Source organism: Vanessa cardui, chromosome 26, assembly GCF_905220365.1.
Source record: "Vanessa cardui chromosome 26, ilVanCard2.1, whole genome shotgun sequence".
Lineage (NCBI taxonomy): Eukaryota > Metazoa > Arthropoda > Insecta > Lepidoptera > Nymphalidae > Vanessa > Vanessa cardui.
This window is the reverse complement of record NC_061148.1, coordinates 2,368,366-2,391,966: the sequence shown is the minus strand read 5'-3', so window position 1 is coordinate 2,391,966 and position 23,601 is coordinate 2,368,366. Positions and strand designations below refer to the sequence as shown.

The 23,601-nt window shown below is 34.2% G+C and overlaps 1 protein-coding gene across 1 annotated transcript in view; it reads left to right on the top strand.

Moving 5' to 3' along the window:
* The window catches only part of LOC124540694 (mitogen-activated protein kinase kinase kinase kinase 5), a 60,152-nt gene that overhangs the window by 25,761 nt on the left and 10,790 nt on the right, over window positions 1-23,601 (top strand). The window contains exons 2-14 of the mRNA XM_047118366.1: window positions 9,069-9,272; window positions 10,073-10,179; window positions 11,651-11,789; window positions 13,138-13,210; window positions 14,250-14,440; window positions 15,020-15,127; window positions 16,006-16,106; window positions 16,794-16,960; window positions 18,165-18,276; window positions 18,367-18,417; window positions 19,598-19,636; window positions 21,069-21,952; window positions 22,070-22,072. Coding sequence (XP_046974322.1) covers window positions 9,069-9,272; window positions 10,073-10,179; window positions 11,651-11,789; window positions 13,138-13,210; window positions 14,250-14,440; window positions 15,020-15,127; window positions 16,006-16,106; window positions 16,794-16,960; window positions 18,165-18,276; window positions 18,367-18,417; window positions 19,598-19,636; window positions 21,069-21,952; window positions 22,070-22,072 — 2,179 coding nt within the window. The remainder of the gene's footprint in view (window positions 1-9,068; window positions 9,273-10,072; window positions 10,180-11,650; window positions 11,790-13,137; window positions 13,211-14,249; window positions 14,441-15,019; window positions 15,128-16,005; window positions 16,107-16,793; window positions 16,961-18,164; window positions 18,277-18,366; window positions 18,418-19,597; window positions 19,637-21,068; window positions 21,953-22,069; window positions 22,073-23,601) is intronic.

Sequence of the window (23,601 nt, the reverse complement as noted above, 5' to 3'; positions counted from 1 at the left end):
TAGCTAAAGCACTTGTGTTATGGAAATCAGAAGTAACGACGGTACCACAAACACCCAGACCCAAGACAACGAAGAAAACTAATGTAATTTACATCGACTCGGCCGGGAATCGAACCCGGGACCTCAGAGTGGCGTACCCATGAAAACCGGTGTACACACCACTCGACCATGGAGGTCGTCAAATCAATAATATACTCGAAACTCACCTTAGAAAACGATATTGAAATATCGGGAAGTGATAAGCGACATCGACTATTCGATACGAATAACTCTTTTAGGATTACAATTATTATATTTGATGTAGGACAGTTCTTGCCGGTTCTTCTCGGTTGAATCTACTTTCCGAAACGGTGGTAGCTTCACTTAATTGTTAAATGACGATTCAAAAGTGCTTGTAAAAGCCCACTTGAATAAAGTTTATTTTGATTTGATTTGATTTGATCAGCATCAGGGCGTTACGGTAGCATGCGGAAGCGATCCCGTGGCGTCCGCCGAAAGACGGAGAGGGTACCGCTGGTTTTTTAGTGGGTAAACCCGGTGGACTTAGGCGCACTCGGCGTCCAGGGAACCGGGGAGTCCCACACACTCCCCCACTCCATCACGTGGGGGAAGAGCGTAAAGCGTTTTTCCATCGAAAAAAAAAGGATACCTATCAGCATAATCTTATATCTCTTAGTGTATTGTTTTAAATATTATCTATTAATGTGAATTATTGTGTGAATTTATTATTTTTAATTTACTATATTATTTACTGCCTTACTTAATTTTTAATTAGTCAATGTCAATATAATATGTCTATCTATTTTTAAAGTTCGATTTAATTTAATTTAAATTAGCTTTGAAGATTGTTAAATTTAAAATTTTAATTAAATTTTAATAATAATTATTTGCATCTATACTGTAACTGTAAAAATTGTATGAATTATTTAACATAGGAAACAATTTAGGTTTAAGTAATAGTTTTTGTGTTAAAATTTTTATGTATTCAATAGTTACTGTATGTTTCCAAAATAAATAAATAAATAAATAATATAATAGTCCCGTGTCACCCGTGTGAGATACGTTTATACGTATATGATATACTTATGTCTAAACGTCTTAAGTACTCTATGCTAATATATGATAATGTTTGAAGGATTTGATTAAGTTTTGCCAAACAGTTTACTAGAATACAGTGGGCGGCGTTGGGCGGACGGCTATTGTCGTGTTCAAACAACGAACATCAAAGGTACGAACCACACTTATTCGGATTGTGTCGTATTTCCTCTGCCGTTATTGTATGACGTTTTAATTTTGTGTATAACTTGAAAACTTTTACGTTTCGTTTTGTAAGACTAATGTGTTTTTTGTGTAATTTAAAATAATTGTTATTTTAAAAAGAATTCTATTAAATGACGAATGAAATTAACTATTAAATCCATTACACATATTTGAAATAAATGATTAATTTCGGAAATTATTATGGATATTCAATTTGAAGTACCTTAGACAGCAATTATAGTTTTTATTTAACATCTATTAATTATAGTATCGAAATGGTAATATTAAATACTAACCTTAAAAATATACCTTTATGTATAACTCAATGAGTAGTATATAATATACTTGATAAGATCAAGACATATTAAGACAAATATAGCACCCCTAATATTTCACTGGTATGATATCATAAAATATAGTATCTAAAGATGTATGAGTCCGATTAATCGCGACACGATCCGAAAGAGTCTGAACACACCCATCACAAGAGCAACGTTCACTTTCACGTTTTGTAAGTTGACCTTGCCTGGACATCGAACCTGCGTGCCATTGACAATGCCTTAACCGGTAACGTCGCCCACGTAACGCATAGGCAAATATTGGCGGGTTCTCGTGAACAATCGCAAATATGAGTCGCTCTTTACTTTGGTGTTAGCAAAAGGGGCTGGGCTTAGAAATAATGTTACTTGGTGGTAGGGCTCATCAGTTATTCTACCGCCAAATAACAGTACCCAGTATTATTGTGTTCCGGTTTGAAGGGTGAGCGAGCCAGTGTAACTACAGGCACAAGGGACATAACATCTTATTTCCCAAGGTTGATAGCACATTGACGATGTAAAGAATAGTTAATAATTCTTACAGCGTCATTAACTATGGGTGATGGTGACCACTTACCATCAGGTGGCCCATATGCTCCTCCGCCAACCTATACCATAAAAAAAGAGTATAGTCATTGATTACTTATTGCAGTATTACTTGACGTTGTTTCTTGTCATGCCATTTTGGTACGTGTATCCTATAAATTTAACTATCTAGATATCACGCTCGATTTCTGCAGTGAGGTTCTCACAGAATATAACTTACCATACAAGATTGACACTTGGTTTCCTCGCGATGATAAACATCACCGCGGTACACGAGGTGAATTACAAACAGGCTGACCTCTATAAAAAAAAACACTAAATATATTTAAAATTCGAACAAGGTGTCGAACAACGGATTAAAATATTTAAACAACGTTCCATGTGTTAAAACCGCCAATAAAATCAAAAGTTCATTGACCTCGGGTAGGGATGCCATGATTTGCTATAAAATAAGTTTTTTTTAAATGTCATAGCGATGGAATGCGTAATAACTCTTTGTTTACCACAGACTAAAATAATATTTAGAATTGGTTGCTTTGAATAAATGTGTAAGCTGTCCCAATCTCGGGAGCAGTTAAGAAAATGTGATGAATATCTTGAATAGTCTGTGACATTTGTGAAAAAATGGTATTTTGTATGCCGGTGATAATGTTATCGAAACCTTAGTAGAAAAATTAAAGCATATAGTATATAGTAGTAGTTGTAGTATAGAAGTTGAATAGTGTCGAACTGTTTGTTGAAAGTTCTCCTATTTGAAAATTTACTTTGTCAATCTAATCTTTGGTTTGTTTTCGTTCTCCTTTTTATTTTATTTTCATTAAGACAAACAACAGTAAAAAAATTGCATTTCATTATTATCAAGGCGAAAGTTCTACTACTGGTAGTTTCACCATGCACAATATTACACAAAGTAATTATTGGAAATATATAATAATTAAAAAAATGAAAAGTGTCATGCATTTTTTAACTTTACATAAATGAATGATAATAAAATCAATAAGATAAACTATAATTAGAATTGAGCGCAAATAAAATTCTTTAATTTTCGTTTGAAGTGAGGGCGATTATTGACATATGCATGTGTAAATCTATGTATTACTCTATAAGTATGATGAAGGATAACAATGATAATCTCGATATGATTAATTAACTTTTAGATCTGAATAGAACATACATCGAAATGCACCGTCATTTTGATCTCATAATGACGTCATAACTATGATGTTACTTAAAATATTATTCAAAATGTTTTTAATGTTATTCAATGAAACATTCATTGCCATTAGAAAAGCTATCGTGTTTATACAATGTGTAAATATTATCGAAACGGGTAACCCTAAGTTTCAATAGCTGATTCACCACTTGAATTCTTCCGGCCTCGACGAGGGTTTGAGACAATAAGCCCTGCACATGTACGGACAGATGTAATTGAGCTATTTATATAAATATATTTTGTTATTACGTATGAGACTCGGTGAATCGTTGTAAGAAATGGTACGCGTTTAAGATTTTACGAAACGTTTTGTCGTTAAAATTAAAAGTCGTTGCTTAATTTATAGCTCGATGTTTTGTTAAATAATAACGGGAAAATTACATAGAATTCAAAGATAGGAAAACTATTCATAATTTTCATTACTTTATGTTTTTATTGTACCCAATTATTTAAAATCGATTTTCAATCTACGAATCCAATATAAGTATAGAAGTCCACGTAAATCTCGTTTTCATTTAAATCTCTTAATAACTAAACTCTAAATTAAGAAACCCTGTGTAATGATCAGTAATTACAAGATAATATCCGAACCAGAATAATTTATGATATGTATATTTATAAATAGTAATATTATAGATGCGCAAGTAAGTCTGTGTGTAATCGAAATTGCAATAAGCTTGAATTACAAGGAAAGACGTAGGCTACTTTTTAAACTTAATACTTGACCACAACAACACACTAAACCGAGAGCGGCAACTATTATATTATACACGAACTTCAAAATATCGTGTAATATAAGTAGTGTTTTCTTTTATTTCACGATCATTGACATACTGTATGTATATGATAAACATTATTTGAAATCGACTTAATGGTAAATGCCTTCCTTTAAATAATTGTAATTGACTTTTTTGACATATATACAATGTTGTGGTTAGTTGCATGTTGCATTAAAAAAAACAAAATACTCTCGTTTTCTCAACTATGTATGTACAAGGATTTCTTTTCTTACTTAATGTCAGCTCAGAAAAGTAATTATCATAATTAATTCTCTTAGTAATTACTTAGTATGACTAACTTGACCATTATTTTTTTATCATCAGAACCGGATATTTATAGATGTAACTAATTAATGGTTTTGAAAAATATATCCATGATTGTTTTTTGAATTTGCATGATGTTTAATAAAGATATTTTTTAAAATGTTTTAATTAATAAATTGATTGAATTAATTAGCTTGTTGTTTACAAGTTGTTTTACCCCGAACTGGATCGAATGATGGGTTAACCATTCAACAGTCATTTTCTTTATGTGTCTCAATTTCTAGAAAATAGTAGGTCAGGTTAGTTTGTCGTTTTTTTGCTAGACATTCTTGTCATTTCAAGATGTTTTATCATGATATGTCATATCAAAATTAACCTAAGCCTGGTGATAGATTTGTGTGCGGGTCCAGTGGTTAGAACGCGTGCATCTTAACCGAGGATCAAAAAAACCAAACCCAGGCAAGCACCAATATATATATATATATATATATATATATATGTGCTTAATTTGTATTTATAATTCATCTCGTGCTCGGCTGTGAAGGAAAACATCGTCAAGAAACCTGCATGTGTATAATTTCAACGAAATTCGAAATTCTGCCACATGTGCATTCCACCAACCCGCATTTGAACAGCGTGGTTGGTGGAATGTTCTAGACGAGGGTCTAGAGCTTCTCTTCCATAAAGGAGAGGTCCTTTATGGAAGAGAAGGCCTTATCCCAGCAGTGGGATATTTACAGGCTGTTACTTTACTTTTATTAACTTCGTTGTTTTAAGTTTTTAAGGCGTTAGAAGTCATCCCCACTATAAATTGGCATTGCATTCCATTGGTATTTTTTGTCATCGAAAATGACTGTAAAACAATTAAAACTGCGTTAGGGAGGAGCCGTGTTTCGTCATATTTACGGGACTGTCCCAATGGAAACGGAACGTCTGGTCGCATTAGGCATGACTTCTGTTCCTTTGTTTAATTTCTCTACTTCACAACCTTTTAAACTAACACGCTGAGTAACCAATTAAAGTTTTAATTTGATCTTAACGTGTTCGACCACGCTATGTACATGCAAGCTGATTTCACCTCTCCGTCTATTTACATAAGATTTATATTTGAATGCAGTTGCATAACGTCGCGTGGACCTGTAATTTTTTTTTTTATATAAAATAAAAAGGTTAGGTCGCCTGCATGCGATCGTTTTTCATTTAAATTCGAGTACGTGTACACTTTTGTTTTATATATTTGATTTCCGTATGACGTAATATATTGAGGAAGTTAATTTTGTGGCAACTGTTACTGGTGGTAAGATTTTAATGGTCGTTGAACACGCTCGCTATGACAATTGTTTTCTGATTGATTTTATCTATTATAACTCGATATAGATGTTACTTTTGATACTGTAATATAAAGAAGTAAGCTACATTGATTATAATAATAAAATATGTATGTATTAATATGGGGTTTCTTAGTCCTTTTTAAATTTTACATAAATGAGATACGAACTCAAGTACTTATAAGAGTATTCCTGATCTTCGACACTTAATGGTTCTTGCATTGTGCAATATCCATGGGGTATAATTGTTTTGATGGCCTAGTGATTAAACATAAGATGAAAAGCTGTGGGTTCGAATTCTCGGCTGATTGAAGATTCTCAGTAACAGACTGGAGTATAGAAGTTGCAAGTGTGTATCCGTGCTTCGATAATTACTCGTAGTAACAACATAATGTCATGGTCTGTCTATGTCTATGGTATATGGTAGTGGTTCTAGAATTTTCGTCACAATGTAATTCTAAGCCGGCGAATACGTGGTTAATTACTTATTATACTATTAGTTAATTTATAATTTAGTCTACGTTGCGTCGACGGATTCTGTTTGTGCTTTTGTGATACCACGTGGAGTAGCAAACGTTTCTTTTTTTTATAAGAAATATTAACTATTCCTTACATCGTCAATGTGCCACCAACCTTGGGAACTAAGATGTATGTCGCTTGTGCCTGTAGCTACACTGGCTCACTCACCCTTCAAACCGGAACACAACAATACTGAGTACTGTTATTTGACGGTAGAATAACTGATGTGTCGTACCTACCCAGGCGGGCTTGCACAAAGCCCTACCACCAAGTAGTAGTTTCAATAATTTATTAATGATAACTGTTTGTCTTTATAATAATTAGCATAATTTGTATCTAAAATATTGCTGCTCGAACTAAAAGAGTTGTTACTGGTTTTCTTACTGGTTCCCCTTGGTCGAATGGTTACTGGCTAGTGGTTGGTAACTGTAAGTTTAAAACAATTCTAATCTATGCCCACTTGAACATGATTTGATTTGTTCACAGTACAAGGTAAAAAAATAATAGAATATCTATAAAACGAAAGTATCCTTTAAATATTTATTTAAATATGGAAGCTATTTTAGCTCATTAAAATATGGTTCTATATATAATAATCTCAATCAATAATTAATTTATTCGTAATACTGGTCTCTTAGATATAAGGTCAAAGACCTATGTCGCTAATTAATTTGATAGTTAAAATATATTTGATATTATAAACCGTTATTTTATGTTATTTTTTATTTGTTACAAACCGCTAAAGCCACCAATTTATTTTTATTGATAACTGATTCTACTGTAAATCCGGCTCGACAAGGTATAAGTTATTCTCTAGAATGTTTAGTTACCCCAGAGAGATAGGACTTATGGTTTTGGGTCCAAAAAACCACCAGTACTTACGATTCTGGTACGCATATGATCGCTCATATTGTTTAACATAAAGCCTTAAATCATCTTCCATATTTCATATTTTACTAGATGTGACTTCGCTTTCGTTTTAAAAGTCGGTTTATGTGTTAACTATAAGAAAGTTCTATGTTCTATGGAATTCAAGTTCCCTTTATACCACAATGTACCAATGGTTCAGTGGTTTTACCGAGAAAGAACAACACTTAGATAGATAATTAATCAGAGTTACTTTTGCATTTGTGTATATTATTAGTATAGACTTAATTATAGATTTTAATATAATAATAATAAATGTTATAAATAAATAAATATGAGACAACATCACATACATTACTCTGATCCCAATGTAAGTAGCTAAAGCACTTGTGTTATGGAAAATCAAAAGTAAAGACGGTACCACAAACACCCAGATCCAAGACAATATTGAAAACTAATGATAATCTACATTGTCTCGGCCGGGAATTGAACCCGGAACCTCTGAGTGGCGTACCCATGAAAACCGGTGTACACACCACTCGACCACGGAGGTCGTCAAATATAATGTCACATTACATAAAAGTATACACTATTGAAGTAGCCGTAGGTAATACAGGGCGGTAAAGGACCTAACACACCCCTCCCCCGTCCCCCGACCCCGCTGCTCTCATGCGGGCGGAATACACTAAAAGATTGTATTTCATCTGTCGTGGTTTTCTCCGTGTTTCGTTGTAAATGTACAATTTCCCGATCCGATGTTATGATCTCGTCTCGCTAATCCAGTTAATGCGTTTGTAATTGCGTCGATCTTCTCGTTTTCCTCGTTGAAACGATTGCTTTCTGACCTCTGTCATCTTCAAGGGCAGATTAGTGGATCGCGTTAGATTATCTGATGATGTAGATAACGACTTGTTATTTGTTGTTTTGACGGATAGTTTAGTGACAGCATCGTCGGTTTACGGTCAAAACACTAAGCACTAGCGCGCACTGGTAACTTTTGTCACGGTGACTTTTTCGTCACTCTTGTCAAATCCGTGAATATGTATTGATGCAGACACAAATGCCACGTCGTAAAGTGCGCGCACCTCCACACATATTCATGGACTCGAAAAGAGTGACGAAACAGTCACCGTGACAAAAGTTACCAGTGCGTGCTAGTTCTAATGCTTTTACTAATTACATATTATAAAACAAATTCGGTTACCTCTGTCTGTACTTATGTATGCTTAAATCTTTAAAATTACGCAACGGATTTTGATTCATTTTTTAAAATAGATAGAGTGGTTCGAAAGGAAGGTTTTTGTATATAATACATGCACAATATAGTAAGGAAACAAGAAAAAATCTGTAGTCGTATATTTAATCAGAATTGCACCCGTGCGAAGCTGAGGCGAGTCGCTAGTATTATGTATTAATAGGGTGTTTAGAATGAGCAAAAAATTATCACTTGCAAAGCTGCTTCATTTGTTTGGAACTCTGGGTCTCTGAGTCCAGGATTAAGTTTTAACCGCATAAAAGCCAAAAATTTATACATAAGGTTTGGTTTTTACCATCGTATACATTGAAGGGGCTTAGTACTCGTATTAATAGGAGCCTTAGCAAAACTTCCCCAGTGTCTTACAGAACGCGGTTTCAGATAGGGATCTCTAGAAGAGGGCTTATCCGTTAATGAAAATAAAAAATGAAAAAATGTTTATGAACAAAAAACAACATTATACAATGAAATGTCCGGTGGTACCCACACTGTACACGACTCAATGAAAGGACTGAAGCGTCTAGCAAAAGATGTTTTAATTTGGGGCAAAGGGAGCCTATAGTCCCGACGTTTGAGTAAAATTTTGTAGTCTTTTGAAGATATAGTTGAGTGACGAACTTTAAGTGCGATTTTTAGTATATATAGTTCTATATATGTTAAAAAACAACGCGTTGCTAATAATCTGTGTCGGCAATTAATATATTAATTTTTATTTTTCAGGCGAAACGTCTTAACGGCAATGGTGAGCTGGCTGCCATCAAGGTGATCAAACTGGAACCGGGTGACGACTTCGCCATCATCCAGCAGGAGATCCTGATGATGAAGGACTGTCGTCACCCGAACATCGTCGCGTATTATGGCTCTTACCTTAGGAGGGATAAATTATGGATATCCATGGAGTACTGTGGGGGAGGAAGCTTGCAGGTAACACCGTGGCAATATTTGTCAAACGTATAACAGTCAGTAGTGGTAGAAAGCTAGAATCCTAACTGAGGATTTCTATTTCTAAACATGACTCTATTTTGAAATGTTAGAAAAGAGTAACTACTGAGTTTCATGAAGATTCTTCTCGGTAGAATCTACTTTCCGAACCGGTTCCGAAACTTAATATAGTTGTTAAATGACGATTCAAAACTTCAAAAATGCTTGTAAGAGCTAATTTGAATGAAGTATATTTTGATTTTGATAAGCATCGCGTCACGTGATAATTAATCTCGTACATGGTGTTTTGTTATCATCCCAAACTTCAAGTATGGTGGATATGTCAAATATCAATATTAAAACTCTTCTTTACTCAAGTAGACTCTTAAAAACTTTTAAATCATCATGATTCAGTGTAAAATTATATGTAAAGCCATCACCGATTCGGAAAGTAGATTCTTCCAAAAATAACCGATGAGAATCCTAATAGTTATTCTTTTCGACTAATTACAGAGTAAACTATAATTAAATTAATATCTACCTGCCCAGAAATCTACAAATACATATACAGCTTTTTTATCATTCGACGTGAGTTTTTTTTTATCTAAATTGCCATTTTAAAGGAAGTTTGGAAGTCTTATCATGTAAACGAATATCGAGATTGTAGGGAATTGATTTGCTGTGCTTAAGTTCAGTTGAATTAAAGTTTTATATACCAATTCTTCTTATCAAGAGACCTCTACCTCAGGCAGGACATTTACTATATCCCCTTAATTTTTAATGATTTTTTCCTTTCTTTTAAGGACATTTACCACGTGACGGGTCCACTTACCGAGTTACAGATAGCGTACATGTGTAAAGAGACTCTGATGGGCCTGTCATATCTGCACAGTATGGGGAAGATGCACAGGTAATTTCTTGGTATAGATACATTGACTTATATGTATACTGTGTGTTACTAAGTTACGGTCAATTGTTTACAAGTAATTTGTCGAATGCAGGCAATAAGAGCTGACGGTTGTTGACAGCAGCAATTTATTATGGTTCTTAATAATTGTCCAATGAGCTTTGGACAATGATCTTGTCAGAAATAACTACCAATCTCTTCTATATTCTGTCAATGACGACCTCCGTGGTCGAGAGGTGTGTACACCGGTTTTCATGGGTACGCCTATCCGAGGTCCCGGGTTCGATTCCCGGCCGAGTCAATGTAGATTATCATTTGTTTTCTATGTTGTTTTGGCTCTGGGTGTTTGTGGTACCGTTGTTACCTTTGATTTTCCATAAGTGCTTTAGCTACTTACATTGGGATCGGAGTAGTGTATGTGATGTTGTCTCATATTTATATTTATTTATAATGTTCAACCAATCATTAGAATTTATAATCTGTTTTGTTTCTTTTTTTTCATAGTATAGGTTTAACGTTTTATGTAACATTTTGGCGGTAGAAAATCATATGACACTAATCTCTACAACTAATTTAACTTTTTGTATATAAATTTGAAAATGGAACAGTGTCTCACTATTCAAAGTAATGAAGGGAAATACAGAGTATTGACAGAATAGATGAGTGGAAGAGTTTTGTTGTTGCTGCAACATACTTTTATTGGGTTCCTTACTAACAATAGACTATTTGACAATGCGAAAAATAAATTGTGAATTATTGTAATCAGTGTATATTATGAGTTTAAAAATGGTTATTTACTAACGAAACTTGAAAATAATACTTAATTTATTCAAAAATCCATAAATAAAAATGCAAATTTTCAAACGTTTGTCACGTGACACAAAACGCACCTGATTGGCCGGGGTTATGATGAGGTCACTTTCTTGTAAACTTTGCTTTTCTACTATATGTACCACAGATTAAAATACAGGAAAGCGACATCACCGACCCCATTGCAGCACCATATTGTCCAAGTATCGTTTTTGCGCGCTATTTAAATATGGAATTTTTAATATGATATTTTTCGGCAAATATGTACTAGAAATAAAAAACACAACTTTTACTGGGTTCCTTAACTTCTACTAAATAAGATAAAATGGATTTTAAAAACCAGTCAAATAGCCTATTCTTGTATCCCATAAACGGTATCTTGTCAATGTTATGTCATCAAACAGTCTGCTCGAAAGAAGGATGTTACATCGAGACTTGTTCCCAGATATATATGATTTGTACAAAGCCCTTCGACCACTTGAGTACTTAATGTGATTATATGTAAATATAAGGGTGTCCCACAACAGTGTGGAGGAATATGTTCCAAACCTTCTCCTAAAAAGAGAGAGAAGAGGCCACCAGCTGTGGGAAAATTACAGGCTGATGTTGTTGTTGTTATTGTTGTAAGGGTGTCTTTTTGAAATGTACGTGTGATTTATTTCAGAGATATAAAAGGCGCAAACATCCTATTAACGGAATGCGGGGACGTTAAATTGGCGGATTTCGGGGTGTCAGCACAGATTACGGCTACTATTAATAAAAGGAAAAGTTTTATTGGTACACCCTATTGGATGGCACCAGAGGTAAATATCTATAGGTGTTTTTGTCTCTGATAAACTTATTTCAGACTTTATATATGTCCGAGGAGGACCTGTCAAATTCGATAGACAGTTATAGTACGACACAACTTAGATGTCGCATCGGCAAAATTCGTAAAACCGATTACATCCGAATTAAGTACGCTATCCCAAATTATCAATATTTATTTCTCACGCGAATATGATCTTTGCACAAACGTAATAACTTGTAATATCATATGACTTAATATATTCGTCAATTTGACGCGTCGATGTACATGCTCTTGCTTTGTCTGACGTGTGAATCTATAGCGACGAATAGCGTCGAATGGCGCGATAGGGAGCTATTTCTATTGGTTGTGTAAATCGGCAGTAATCGGTTTTATTTTCATTCCATTGCATTTTCCGATGCTACATCTAATTTGTGTCGTACTGTACCTCCCTTTGAAGTTGAACTTTTCTTAAGAATCATTGTTAATTGCGTCTATGTGTAAGGATCTATGGTAATTTACAAGCCAATCGGTCTTGTGTATATTGTACAAGATCTATCAACCAGTAGTATACAGTTCATTTCTCAACTCAATACTAAAAATCATTTCTAAAATATTCTTTGGAAGAATTTAACCAATTTGCATAGTAAAGTTGTGTATCTTCTATTATAAAGCCTCACAAAGGGTCATAATTAAATCCATCATAATCAGTTAGACGTCGAAAATTCAACAGCACAAGTTGCGTTGCAACGGTTTGTTTTAATCAGTGATTACCAAAGTGGTCCAGTTGGACCCCCAGGGGTCGACGGGAGACATGATGGGGGTCTACTTGGGTGTGAATAAAAAATGGGGGTCCATAAGATGTTAATGGGGGTCCACGAAAATTTATTTGCCTTTGATAGTAAAGAGCAAAAATGTAAGCATAGTTATATTACCTTATTATATTTTTCTTGTAATTCTATTCTTTTAATAAGTAAAGTCTTAAAAAAAGGAACCATTTTCCGTTTTTATTTTACCTATCGGAATATAGGGATAGAACTGTGTCCGAGCAGAGTGTCCACCGAAACTAATAAAATTTTGAAAGTGGTCCACGAGAAAAATAAGTTTGGGGACTACTGGTTTAAATGGTCTTTCGACTGAGTTTATGATGATGAAGACAGTGTTTTATAAGTAATTACATATATTTAATCGGTAAACTCACCGATCGGTCTCTTGATGTTAAATGGTCACCATTGACAAAGCTGTAATTAAACATCTAACTTTGGTTACTTTCGATTATGTTACAAATAAATAAATAAATTATGTTCATAATAAGTTAAACTATAACAGGCAAAGTCAGGTCAATAAATTGTTTATATTTTCAGGTAGCGGCTGTAGAAAGGAAGGGCGGTTACAATCAACTTTGTGATATTTGGGCGTGTGGCATCACTGCGATCGGTAAATAAAATTTCAACTTATATTATAATCCTAGCTAAATCTGGTATTTATTTAACCATTTATTAAACTTGCCAGATACATAGAAGGTGAAAATGTGTACACAGAAAAAATAAGTTTAAAAGGTATACTTATCCCTAGAAGAGATTTACATGTACATGACAATTGAGATGCAATTATTTTATATGTATACCAATTGTCATGGTATGGAAGTTGATGTGGCACAGAGTCATGTAATGTCGAGTCAAATTGGAAATTCTATAAATAGTCTTCATGTCAAATACGTATATTTTACCATAATTCATGGTAATAGCATCGAAATGCTTTTATATATCAAATAGATATAACGATTTTCAATTTTATATATAAAACTAGAAACTTTATACACGGATTAGTAAAGAACTTAGGAATGGTGTAGCTTTCACAAACAATAATAACAAAAATATTTGTATTGTTTAAAAAAAACATAAACAAAATATTAAAGTAGGCTTTAACAAGCACTTTTGATTTCTTTTAACAACTTTATTAAGTGAAATTACCACCGGTTTGGAGAGTAGATTCTACCGAGAAGAATCGTCAAGATACTTTGTAGTCAGTCCAGAGATTTCCCTATACATATTCGATGTTGACTCACCAATGATCCCACTTGTACTTAAAAAATTACCTGTTGCCTGTAAAGTCGGTATACGGGCGAAAGTTTTACGTGACAACGACTTTGAGTGGTAAAATAATTTTAATGTGAATATTCATTCGTATAGTAGGAAGGAGGATGAAATAATAGTAACAATTTAAACCATTTATTTAATTAAATTCAAAAACAACGACTTTTTATGTCTGTCTCTCTCGCTCTTAGGCGGGCTAACCATGCGCGAGTGGAAGGCACGCGTGCCTCTCACTCGCTCTCGTTGTGAGCGCATAACGTGAGCGGAGCGTAACGCAGTTTCTTGAGGTGTCACCCGGCAAACCAATTTATGAGACGTTGTCACGTCAAAAAAGAACTAATCTGTAATAGTATATCTGTACTCTAAAATCACGTTTTCAGAACTAGCGGAGCTACAGCCACCAATGTTTGAGCTACATCCGATGCGAGTACTATTCCTAATGTCAAAGTCGGGATTCAAACCGCCGCAGCTGAAAGAGAGGGAACGATGGTCCCAACTCTTTCACGCATTCCTGAAACTAGCGTTAACAAAGAATCCCAAGAAACGACCAACCGCTGAGAAGTTATTACAGGTACTCTATTTAAAATATATATTTAGATTTCTCTAAAGCTTCGGATAATACTTATCAGATTCTTTAATAATTGATTTTAGTCAATAGCTGTACTCGCATCGTCTTATTCGTTGGAATTTAACAAAAAGGTTATTTTTGTAGCATAAGTTACTCCTTATTAATTCACCTACCTGCCTCTGAAAGTTCCGTCAAAATCAGTCCAGCCGTTCCGAAGATAAGCAAGGAACAAACAGACAGACAGACAAAAATTTAGAATATAATATTTAGTTATATGTATGGTACATAACTAAATATTATGTTTATATGTATACATACATATGGATTTAGTAAAAAACGCTTTTTTTAATATTACAAACACAATTTTGTTATATGTAGAGATGTCGCAAATATTGTGTATATTTGATTGTATTGGTAATTTATCAAGTTGGTGAAATAATTAGTGAATCTTTATTTTTATGTAATATGATTATGGAGTGCCACAAGGAGTTGTATTAAGACCTTTTTTATTTTTCATGTGCTAAAATAGTATAAATTTTATTATACATATATGAAAATTGTAAAAGTAACTTTTGTCGACAGCACGCATTTTTCCAACAAGACATGAGCAAACGCCTAGCGATAGATCTACTGCAGAAATATTCGAACCCACCCAGTCACTGTAACAGCCAAGAGTTGGATGATGATGGAGTAAGTATTATATACTATCATATTATCAATTGAGTTTCTAAATATACATTATGGAACATGCAAAATATCATACATTAAAATTTACGCATATACAACAGTCTTAATCTTACTGATAATAGTTTTAATATGTATTTTTATACATGTATGTATAAAAACACATATTAAAACTACTGATATACTGATTTACTATAAGTATTTAGATATAGCATATTATTGAAAATATAAATTAAATATTATAAAATTATATAATAGGAAACCAAAACAAACATTAAAATTAAAATTGAGCACCAACGAAATTCTTTACTTTTTGATTGAATAGAGACTGACTATCATGAAATATGTCAAAATCATTTACTTTTATACTGATCGTGATGTATAACATATATAGATAAAGTCGAAATATCGAGCTCCACTAAATAAAAATTATAGTAAATATCCCGTATTAAATACTTGTAGTAAAAATGTTATTTTAAAATCTGTATTCTGAATGACCGACTCCGTGAGTTTTCATATATAACAAATCTGACTAGTTCTGGTTTTCTGATAAAGTAAAGTAACAGCCTGTAAATTTCCCACTGTTGAGATAAGGCCTCCTCTTCCATTAAGGAGAGGGTTTTGGAACATATTCCACCACGCTGTTCCAATGCGGGTTGGTGGAATGCACATGTTGCAGAATTTCTATGACATTAGACACATGCAGGTTTCCTCACGATGTTTTCCTTCACCGCCGAGCACGAGATGAATTATAAACACAAATTAAGCACATATATATAGCGGTGCTTGCCTGGGTTTGAACCCGCAATCATCGGTTAAGATGCACGCGTTCTAACCACTGGTAACTAATTTTCTGATAACTAATAAACATTTATATATTCCAGGCTCTATCAAACGTACCTCAACGAATCGCATCGCGTCAGACTCGAGGTCGTCCACGGTCGCTGATGGAGGCTCGGCCTTCGCCCCTCGATCATCCGCTCAGGTGAGGTGACAATCAACATATACATATACATATATACTCACAGCTACATCTATAACATTTTCATATAAAACCATAATATACATTATCAAAGTAGGATTTATGAATAGTTTTGATAGTTGGTTATCTTTTATAGTCTATTTATAAATTTAGATTTCAGTACAATGAGAAGATTTCATATATTTTATACTAGTTGTGGTCAGCGGTTTCGATCGCGTTTTGAGGGTTTGGTTGTCATGTGTTAGGCAAAAAAGTAGCCTATGTTCTTCATTGGAGTTCAAGTTTGCTTCCTACCAAATTTCATCAAAATCGGTTCAGCAGTTTGATCGTGAATGAGCGACAGACAGACAGACTTTCACATTTATAATATTATATAGACCATGTTCTTATATCTCGTTACTAATACTTCATACCATAAAATATATAAACTGTGTAATACATATTATAATAATACTCTCTATATCTATATACAGGGTTATTGGTAACTCGACGTATATCCGTTAGGAGGTGATAGGCGTGACTATTTGCAAAAGTTTAAACCCCCATATGTATGATCCAAAAATCAACCATTTTTGAGTTATTAGGTTTTTAGATTTTTTCAAAATTGATAATAATACTATATTATCATAATACTTTGGTCTGATTGTAAACTAATAGCCTCAAATATACAACGCATTCGTCTAATTACAGACTATCATCAGAAGAGGAGAGAGAGGCAAACAGGCGTTCGGGCGTGTACGACGATTCCCCGATCATAGACCTAGACGCTGATGACGATTTGAGTTTGTCTATGCCCAAAGTGATCAATTTTAGCGCTGAAGTCAATAGGTGTGATGGAGACACTGTTAAACGGAACTGTGAGTTTTATTGTCTATGGTTTTGAATTTTATATATCCTTAAATATCATGTATTTATTCTCACTTTGTTTAAATGCCTAAATAATCTGGCTTCAGACCACGAAGTTTAGATTTTTTTTATGGTATAGTTTAGCGGACGAGCATATGGGCCACCTGATGGTAAGTGGTCACCATCGCCCATAGACAATGATGCTGTAAGAAATATTAACTATTCCTTAAATCGTCAATGTGCCACTATGTATTTTACATATAAATGTTCCTCTTGAATCAATCTATTTATTTAAAAAAATCGCATTAAAATCTGTTGTGTAATTTTAAAGATCTAAGCGTACATAGGGACAGACAGCGGTAAGCTACTTTGTTTATTCGCTTGGTGCGAAGTATAAGGTGGGGAATGGTTCCCCCACCTTATACTGCGAAACGATAGCAGCGCGCGTCATGGCCAAAAAAGGAACTTTCTGTGGCGGACACTGTCACTTTTTAGCTAGCGAAATCTATTGATTGTGCCATTTTAGACGAAAAATAAAACAGACTTACCTTATATAGATTAAGAATATTTATTGGAATAAATGTATATTACAATATTTAATTAAAATTGTTTGTAAATAACTCGTCGTAATGACAGCCGGGCATTTGACATTACGGAGGCCACCGTATTTGCAACCGCTAGTTGGCGCTGTCATCGCGCACCCAGCGAATACTATGTAATAGGCTATTTGACAATGCGAAAAATAAATTGTGAATTATTGTAATCAGTGAATATTAGGACTTTAAAAATGGTTATTTACTAACGAAAGTTGAAAATAATACTTAATTTATTCAAAAATCCATAAATAAAAATGCATTTTTTCAAACGTTTGACACGTGACACAAAACGCTCCTGATTGGCCGGGCTTATGATGAAGTCACTTTCTTGTAAACTTTGCTTTTATACTATGTAACACAGGTTAAAATACAGGAAAGTGACATCACAGACCCCATTGCAGCGCCATATTGTCCAAGTAGCGTTTTTGCGTGCTATTTAAATATCGAATTTTTAATATGATATTTTTCGGCAAATGTGTACTAGAAATGAAAAACACACCTTTTACTGGGTTCCTTAACTTCTACTAAATAATATAAAATTTAAGACAACACTATAAAATGGATTTTAAAAACCAGTCAAATAGCCTATTATTATAGTGTTTTTATTTCCATATTTCAGTATACCACAGACAAACGAGCGAGGACTGGAGTGTCGCGTCTCTCATGAGCTGTCCAAAGCACAACCCTCTGACCCAAGACCCCTCCACAGACAGCATGCCCTCCAGCGAGAAGTGAGTGACCATAGACAATATATACCTCTCGCTGCTTTGAGACGAAATCTCTTTTTTCCATACGTTTATGTATTATTGTTTATGTTATAGCAAGTGGTGTCGGGTCGTCACTGGTGATGATATTATGAGAATGAGTTTGAGGTATAGGTTCGATTTTCAAAATTCTTTTTTTTTTTTATTCTAATTATTTTCTCTTGCGTTAACTCTTCGGGTCTGCGGTTGAATCTAACAGGTTTTTTTATTTTAAATGGAAAGGTTTGTTGGAAACAATTGAATGCGTGTGGCGATTCGCGGTTAGTGTCTTTTTTTTTTAATTTGAAAATTTCATAGCAATTTGTTTAAATAGCTGCAAATGACTCTATTTGATAACTAACAAAAATATATTTATTGTTATTTTTTTTTAATTGTTCTCTCTATTTCTTCTTATATCTATGTTTGTTTTGTGTATTATATATATGTCATTTACAGTTATTTCAAGTGCTTTGCTATAGGCTGAATGGCGATGCGTTGTTATAGGGATGTTCAAAAATGCACAGATGTGTAGAAAGATATACCACGTTTTGGAATTGTCGTTTGTCGTTTTTTGCATGTATATTTTTTATGTGAAATTAACTGTTTTCTATTGGCTTTAATATCACACTCGAACAAATACACAGTATCTGAGCCGTCAGCGACCAATACATACAAATCGCGTTGCGTATGAACGTTTTAGAAAGCACACCAAAGATTATTATATGACTTTCTTATCAGTAATATAAATACTGGATTTTGTGTAGTATATTTATATGTTTTTATTTTATAGTGTCCGGTCTATTCCCTTTTAGATATTAGGAATGTTTATAGTTTCTACTTTAATGCTAAATAAAATCTATTAATAAAATATACACTAAATAAATTATATTTGTTTATGGTAGTACATTTATGATAAATTAAAAAATGACAGATTAAATATTTTTAACAGAAATATCAACACTTAAATGTGTCAGAAATATTTCTATTTTAAAAATTATTTGATTAAAAATTTTAATTTTTTAATTTCTGTAAAGTAAAGCGCTCATTCTAAAGATCTTCTAGAATGTTTCTGTCTGATATTAATTCTTACTTCAAATTTCTTTTTAACCAAATTGTAACATAACTTTTCGTACTGTTTTAGTAACAAAATAACTTAAAAAAAACGCGCTTGGAGAATTTATTAAGCTTCAAATAACCGTTATGATTACGATATATTGAATGAAATTGTTTATTCAAATAAAGACCTTATGTTATAAATATTAAGGTTCAAGGGGTCGCCTATGTCTATACGTCATTTCTCTTGTTTTAGGAGCCTCTTGCAATATATTGATGAAGAGTTAATGCTCAGGTAAACGACACTTGCATGATCTCCGTTCTATGTGTTCACTTTTATCGTAGTTACGTACAGAATAATAAACTTACAACTATGTAAATAAGATTATTGAAAGTTTCCTAACGATTTCGTTAGATGTCGCTAGTTGTGGTATATATGACTTATTGGTTTTTCTTGGGTTTTCGATTGATGTGTTTTATTAAACGAAATAATTTTTAATCACTAATCAGTGACTGATAAATAATTTTTCGTTTGTGTTTAATTAACAACGACACTTAAGACGTATCTGAGTGATAAATGAAGTCTTCCTTTGTAACCAAACTTTGGAAATAGTAACTGATCTCAAGGACAAGTTAACAGTGGATAGAAATAGTAATCGAAACTTGTTAGAACACAGATGTGCTTAAGTTACAATTTATCATGTGCTCGACCGCGAATGAACGAGGCTTTAAGATCGGTTGGAAAGGTTAAAGCCAACTCCGTTAGGTTATCCTAACGGAGTAGGCTTCTTTACGGTCATTCAGAAACATTAATTTTAAACGCAAATACTACACTGGGTTAAAACGTTTATCTGACGTCTGATCTATCCTCGATTTCGGTTTGCCATTTCGCCGAATTATGGGGGCGCATCTGCACATGTGCACTCCAATATATTCTGCACAGAGGGCCTGTCCTTAAGATTGACTGACGTTCCTGAAATTTGGTTAGGGAGATTTCATTTCTTATTAAGGAATGCTCCTATGATGGGCATTTGTAAATATGCGTCAATTAAACTTGGTTTGTTGAACAATGGTTGTTATATGCAATTTGTCAAAATTTAGTTACAGATAGGAAATCTGCGAATAAGACTTTTTTTGGTAATCTATTATTGGTTCTAAGATTGTATATATAAATTTTGTCCAAATTGAAGTGTGTGATACTATTTATCCAGACGTGATGATTGGTTGATATTGTATATTATTTATTTTATTGATGATGATGATGAGTTTATTATTCTGGAATTTATTTTACTAGAAGCTTCTAAACTGATTTTGAATCAACTAGAAAGTACAAGTTCCTATTTTAGCGTTTTCAGCTTCTTTTAATTAACATCAACAGCGTCGCATGTGTTTGCATTAGACGTTTTGGTAATACTTTAGTTGAATTACACATTTTGTAGTACGGTTAGCAAAAAAAAAAAAACATGTAGATTTAAAATTCCATTAATATAAAACGATGAAATAAATAAATGTTGGTCACATTTCAGATTCCACGTTCTTTATCAAATTGTCCCACAAGCACCACTTGTTATTTAAACTAATAAAACTAACAGATAAAACGATGCTCGTTAAATATACCGATTTGTGTCTAACAGCACCCAACCCAAGCTTCCACGTAACTGCATCACACCCCGCTTTCGACTGAAGAATAACCAAGGGAATGTTAAATAAATAGTTTTATTTCGCAGGGCAACACTGCCCCTGACGGCAGACACGGCGGCCATGTCCCAAGCCACCAGCTCTGGTCTCTCAATCCACGACCAACACCTCTCCCAATGCATACAGCTAAAGCAGAACTTCTTAAACAATTCCACGACGAACGTTTACCAAAGTATCGCCTCGAATTTCCAATCTCCCATCGGAGCGTCTTCGATTTCAATAGACGATCCTCTCTCTAGAAAGATCGAAACCGATATTCTCTATGTAGATCAGCAGGAAAATGACGTCACTAATGACTCGTCTCAAATAAGAAACGCAAACTGCGAATGCGGTTTGTGTCCCAAACCAGAAGCGAAAGGTAACAACACGCTGAGCGATTTGCAGATATCGGTCGCGTCGAAATGCTCGTGCGACGCTTGCAATTCGAACGGCGACATACTGAGCTACTATCGCCACTGTTCGAACCAGAATCCGGACTCGGGTATAGTTTACTGTGATACGTGTAAGAAGCAAAAGATATCTCTGTCGAATTTTCGCGCTTTGCAAATTGCGAATCGATTACGGATAGCGGATACAGATCGCGTCGAGAACGGCGGGACGTCTGATGACGACCTGTGTCGGAAGATAGATATGAGTATGAACATGGAGGATAAGAGCTACGAGCACAGGAAGAGACACAACAGACATAACTCCGATTCGGTCACGGCTGGTATCGATCTGAGTCAGTTCTGCCAGTGCGAAGTGGAAAGCACCAGTAAGAGGAAGACGTCGTCTGTCGACGAGATATTCAAAATGGTAGAGGAGAACGGCAGTTACGGCCAGAAGGAGCTCTTGGACGAAGAACTGAAGACCAACCAGAGGCAGAGGAGCCTGTCCGACAGTCAGAGGGATAAAGCGAAGGTTGAGGGCGATGGTAAGTGATCTGATTTACCAGTGAAAAATTATGCAGTGATTATGTTATAGATATTCTATTTCACGAAGTCCGTTTGGCTCTGGTTGTAGTAGTGACGTGTAGTGATAGGCGCGCTAGTGTGTGTAAACGTAGGTAGCGTTAGGAAAGAAATCTGACACGCATTATGTATTTATTTAATAAATTATATAGACAATTTAAGTAAATAATATTTAGCTATTAGAATGATAAGTTGCAGAGAAAAAGAACAACAGTTGAAAGTAAATAATATTTTTATTTATTACAGAGAAGAAACAAAAAAAAATCAGCACTTAATCACTATCAAATTCAATTTCCGATTCGCTTTCGTCAGAATCGTTCCCTAAGTTAATTATGAACTCAAAATCCAGGTCGACGTATTTTAAGTATTCTTTTTCAATTTTTTCAACATGAGCACAGGTTTTTTGCCATGTTTCACTGGTTACTCTATTCAAGCTTTCAAAGATCAGTCTTTCCATGTTCGTCATGTTGTGTTCGATATTCTTTGATGCGATATAATTTTTTACAATACCCCAAATATTTTCAATAGCATTTAATTCTGGGTGATAGGGGGGAAGACGTATGACATCAAAACCCTTGCTCTTAATAAAATCATCAATTTTATACGTTATGTGTTCATCTTTGTGTTTTTTTATAATATCGTACAATTTCAATTTAAGGAGAGATTGCTCTAATGCTATACCCTTATCCCTAAGCCATTGCTGCATGTTTGCTTTCTTTGTAGCCGACGTCGGTAGTTTTTCCGTCCGTGTGTTGTCATATGAAGCATTGTCTAAGACAATGACAGAGCGTGGGGATAAATTGGGTAAAAGTTTTTCGTTTAGCCATTTAACATAATTATCGTAGCTCATATTAGAATGGTAATCGCCAGTTGTTGAGTTGGCTTTATAAATCCGCATGCACTAATATAAAGCGAGTGCCTGTGCTAATTTTTTTTAAGAATGCTGTACTCTCTTTCTTTTGTGCCCAGGTGTTGTTTCGCACGTGTGTCGAAAGGACATAACTTTCATCGGTGTACACAATTGCGCGACCTTGACTGCGATATTCTGAGATCTTCTTCAAAAATTTTAAACGCCACATTTGTTTATCGTGACGCTCCGTCAAAATTTTACGGTTATTCTCTGTTTTACGCCACTTGTAACCTAACTTCAATAACAATTGACGAACAGTTTCGATACAACCATCAAAACCAATTTTTTCATTTAATACAGTTTTTAACTTAGCCAACGTTGGAATTTCATTATGGATGACATGGAAATTTTGTATAGTACTGCGAACAACATCGGCTGTAAAATTATCTATTTCTATCTTACTATCCCGCTTTCTTCTTTTCTTCATAGGAGAAGTGAAATTTGATGAGCAGGATGGCAATTCCTTCTCTTCTTTTAATATCCGTTGAACAGTTTTCATAGAAACACCTGTAGCCTCAGCTGTACGCCTTGTAATATCTCCTAAATGAGACAAATCACAGTTAGGTTCCGCAACTGATTTTGTGAATTCATACTCTTCTCGCAGGAAATGATAAACGCTAGCTATCATGCTTCGACCCTAGAACAAAACCAAATCGAAATACCTATTTTAGTAATACAAATTTTATAATATTAGATAGATAA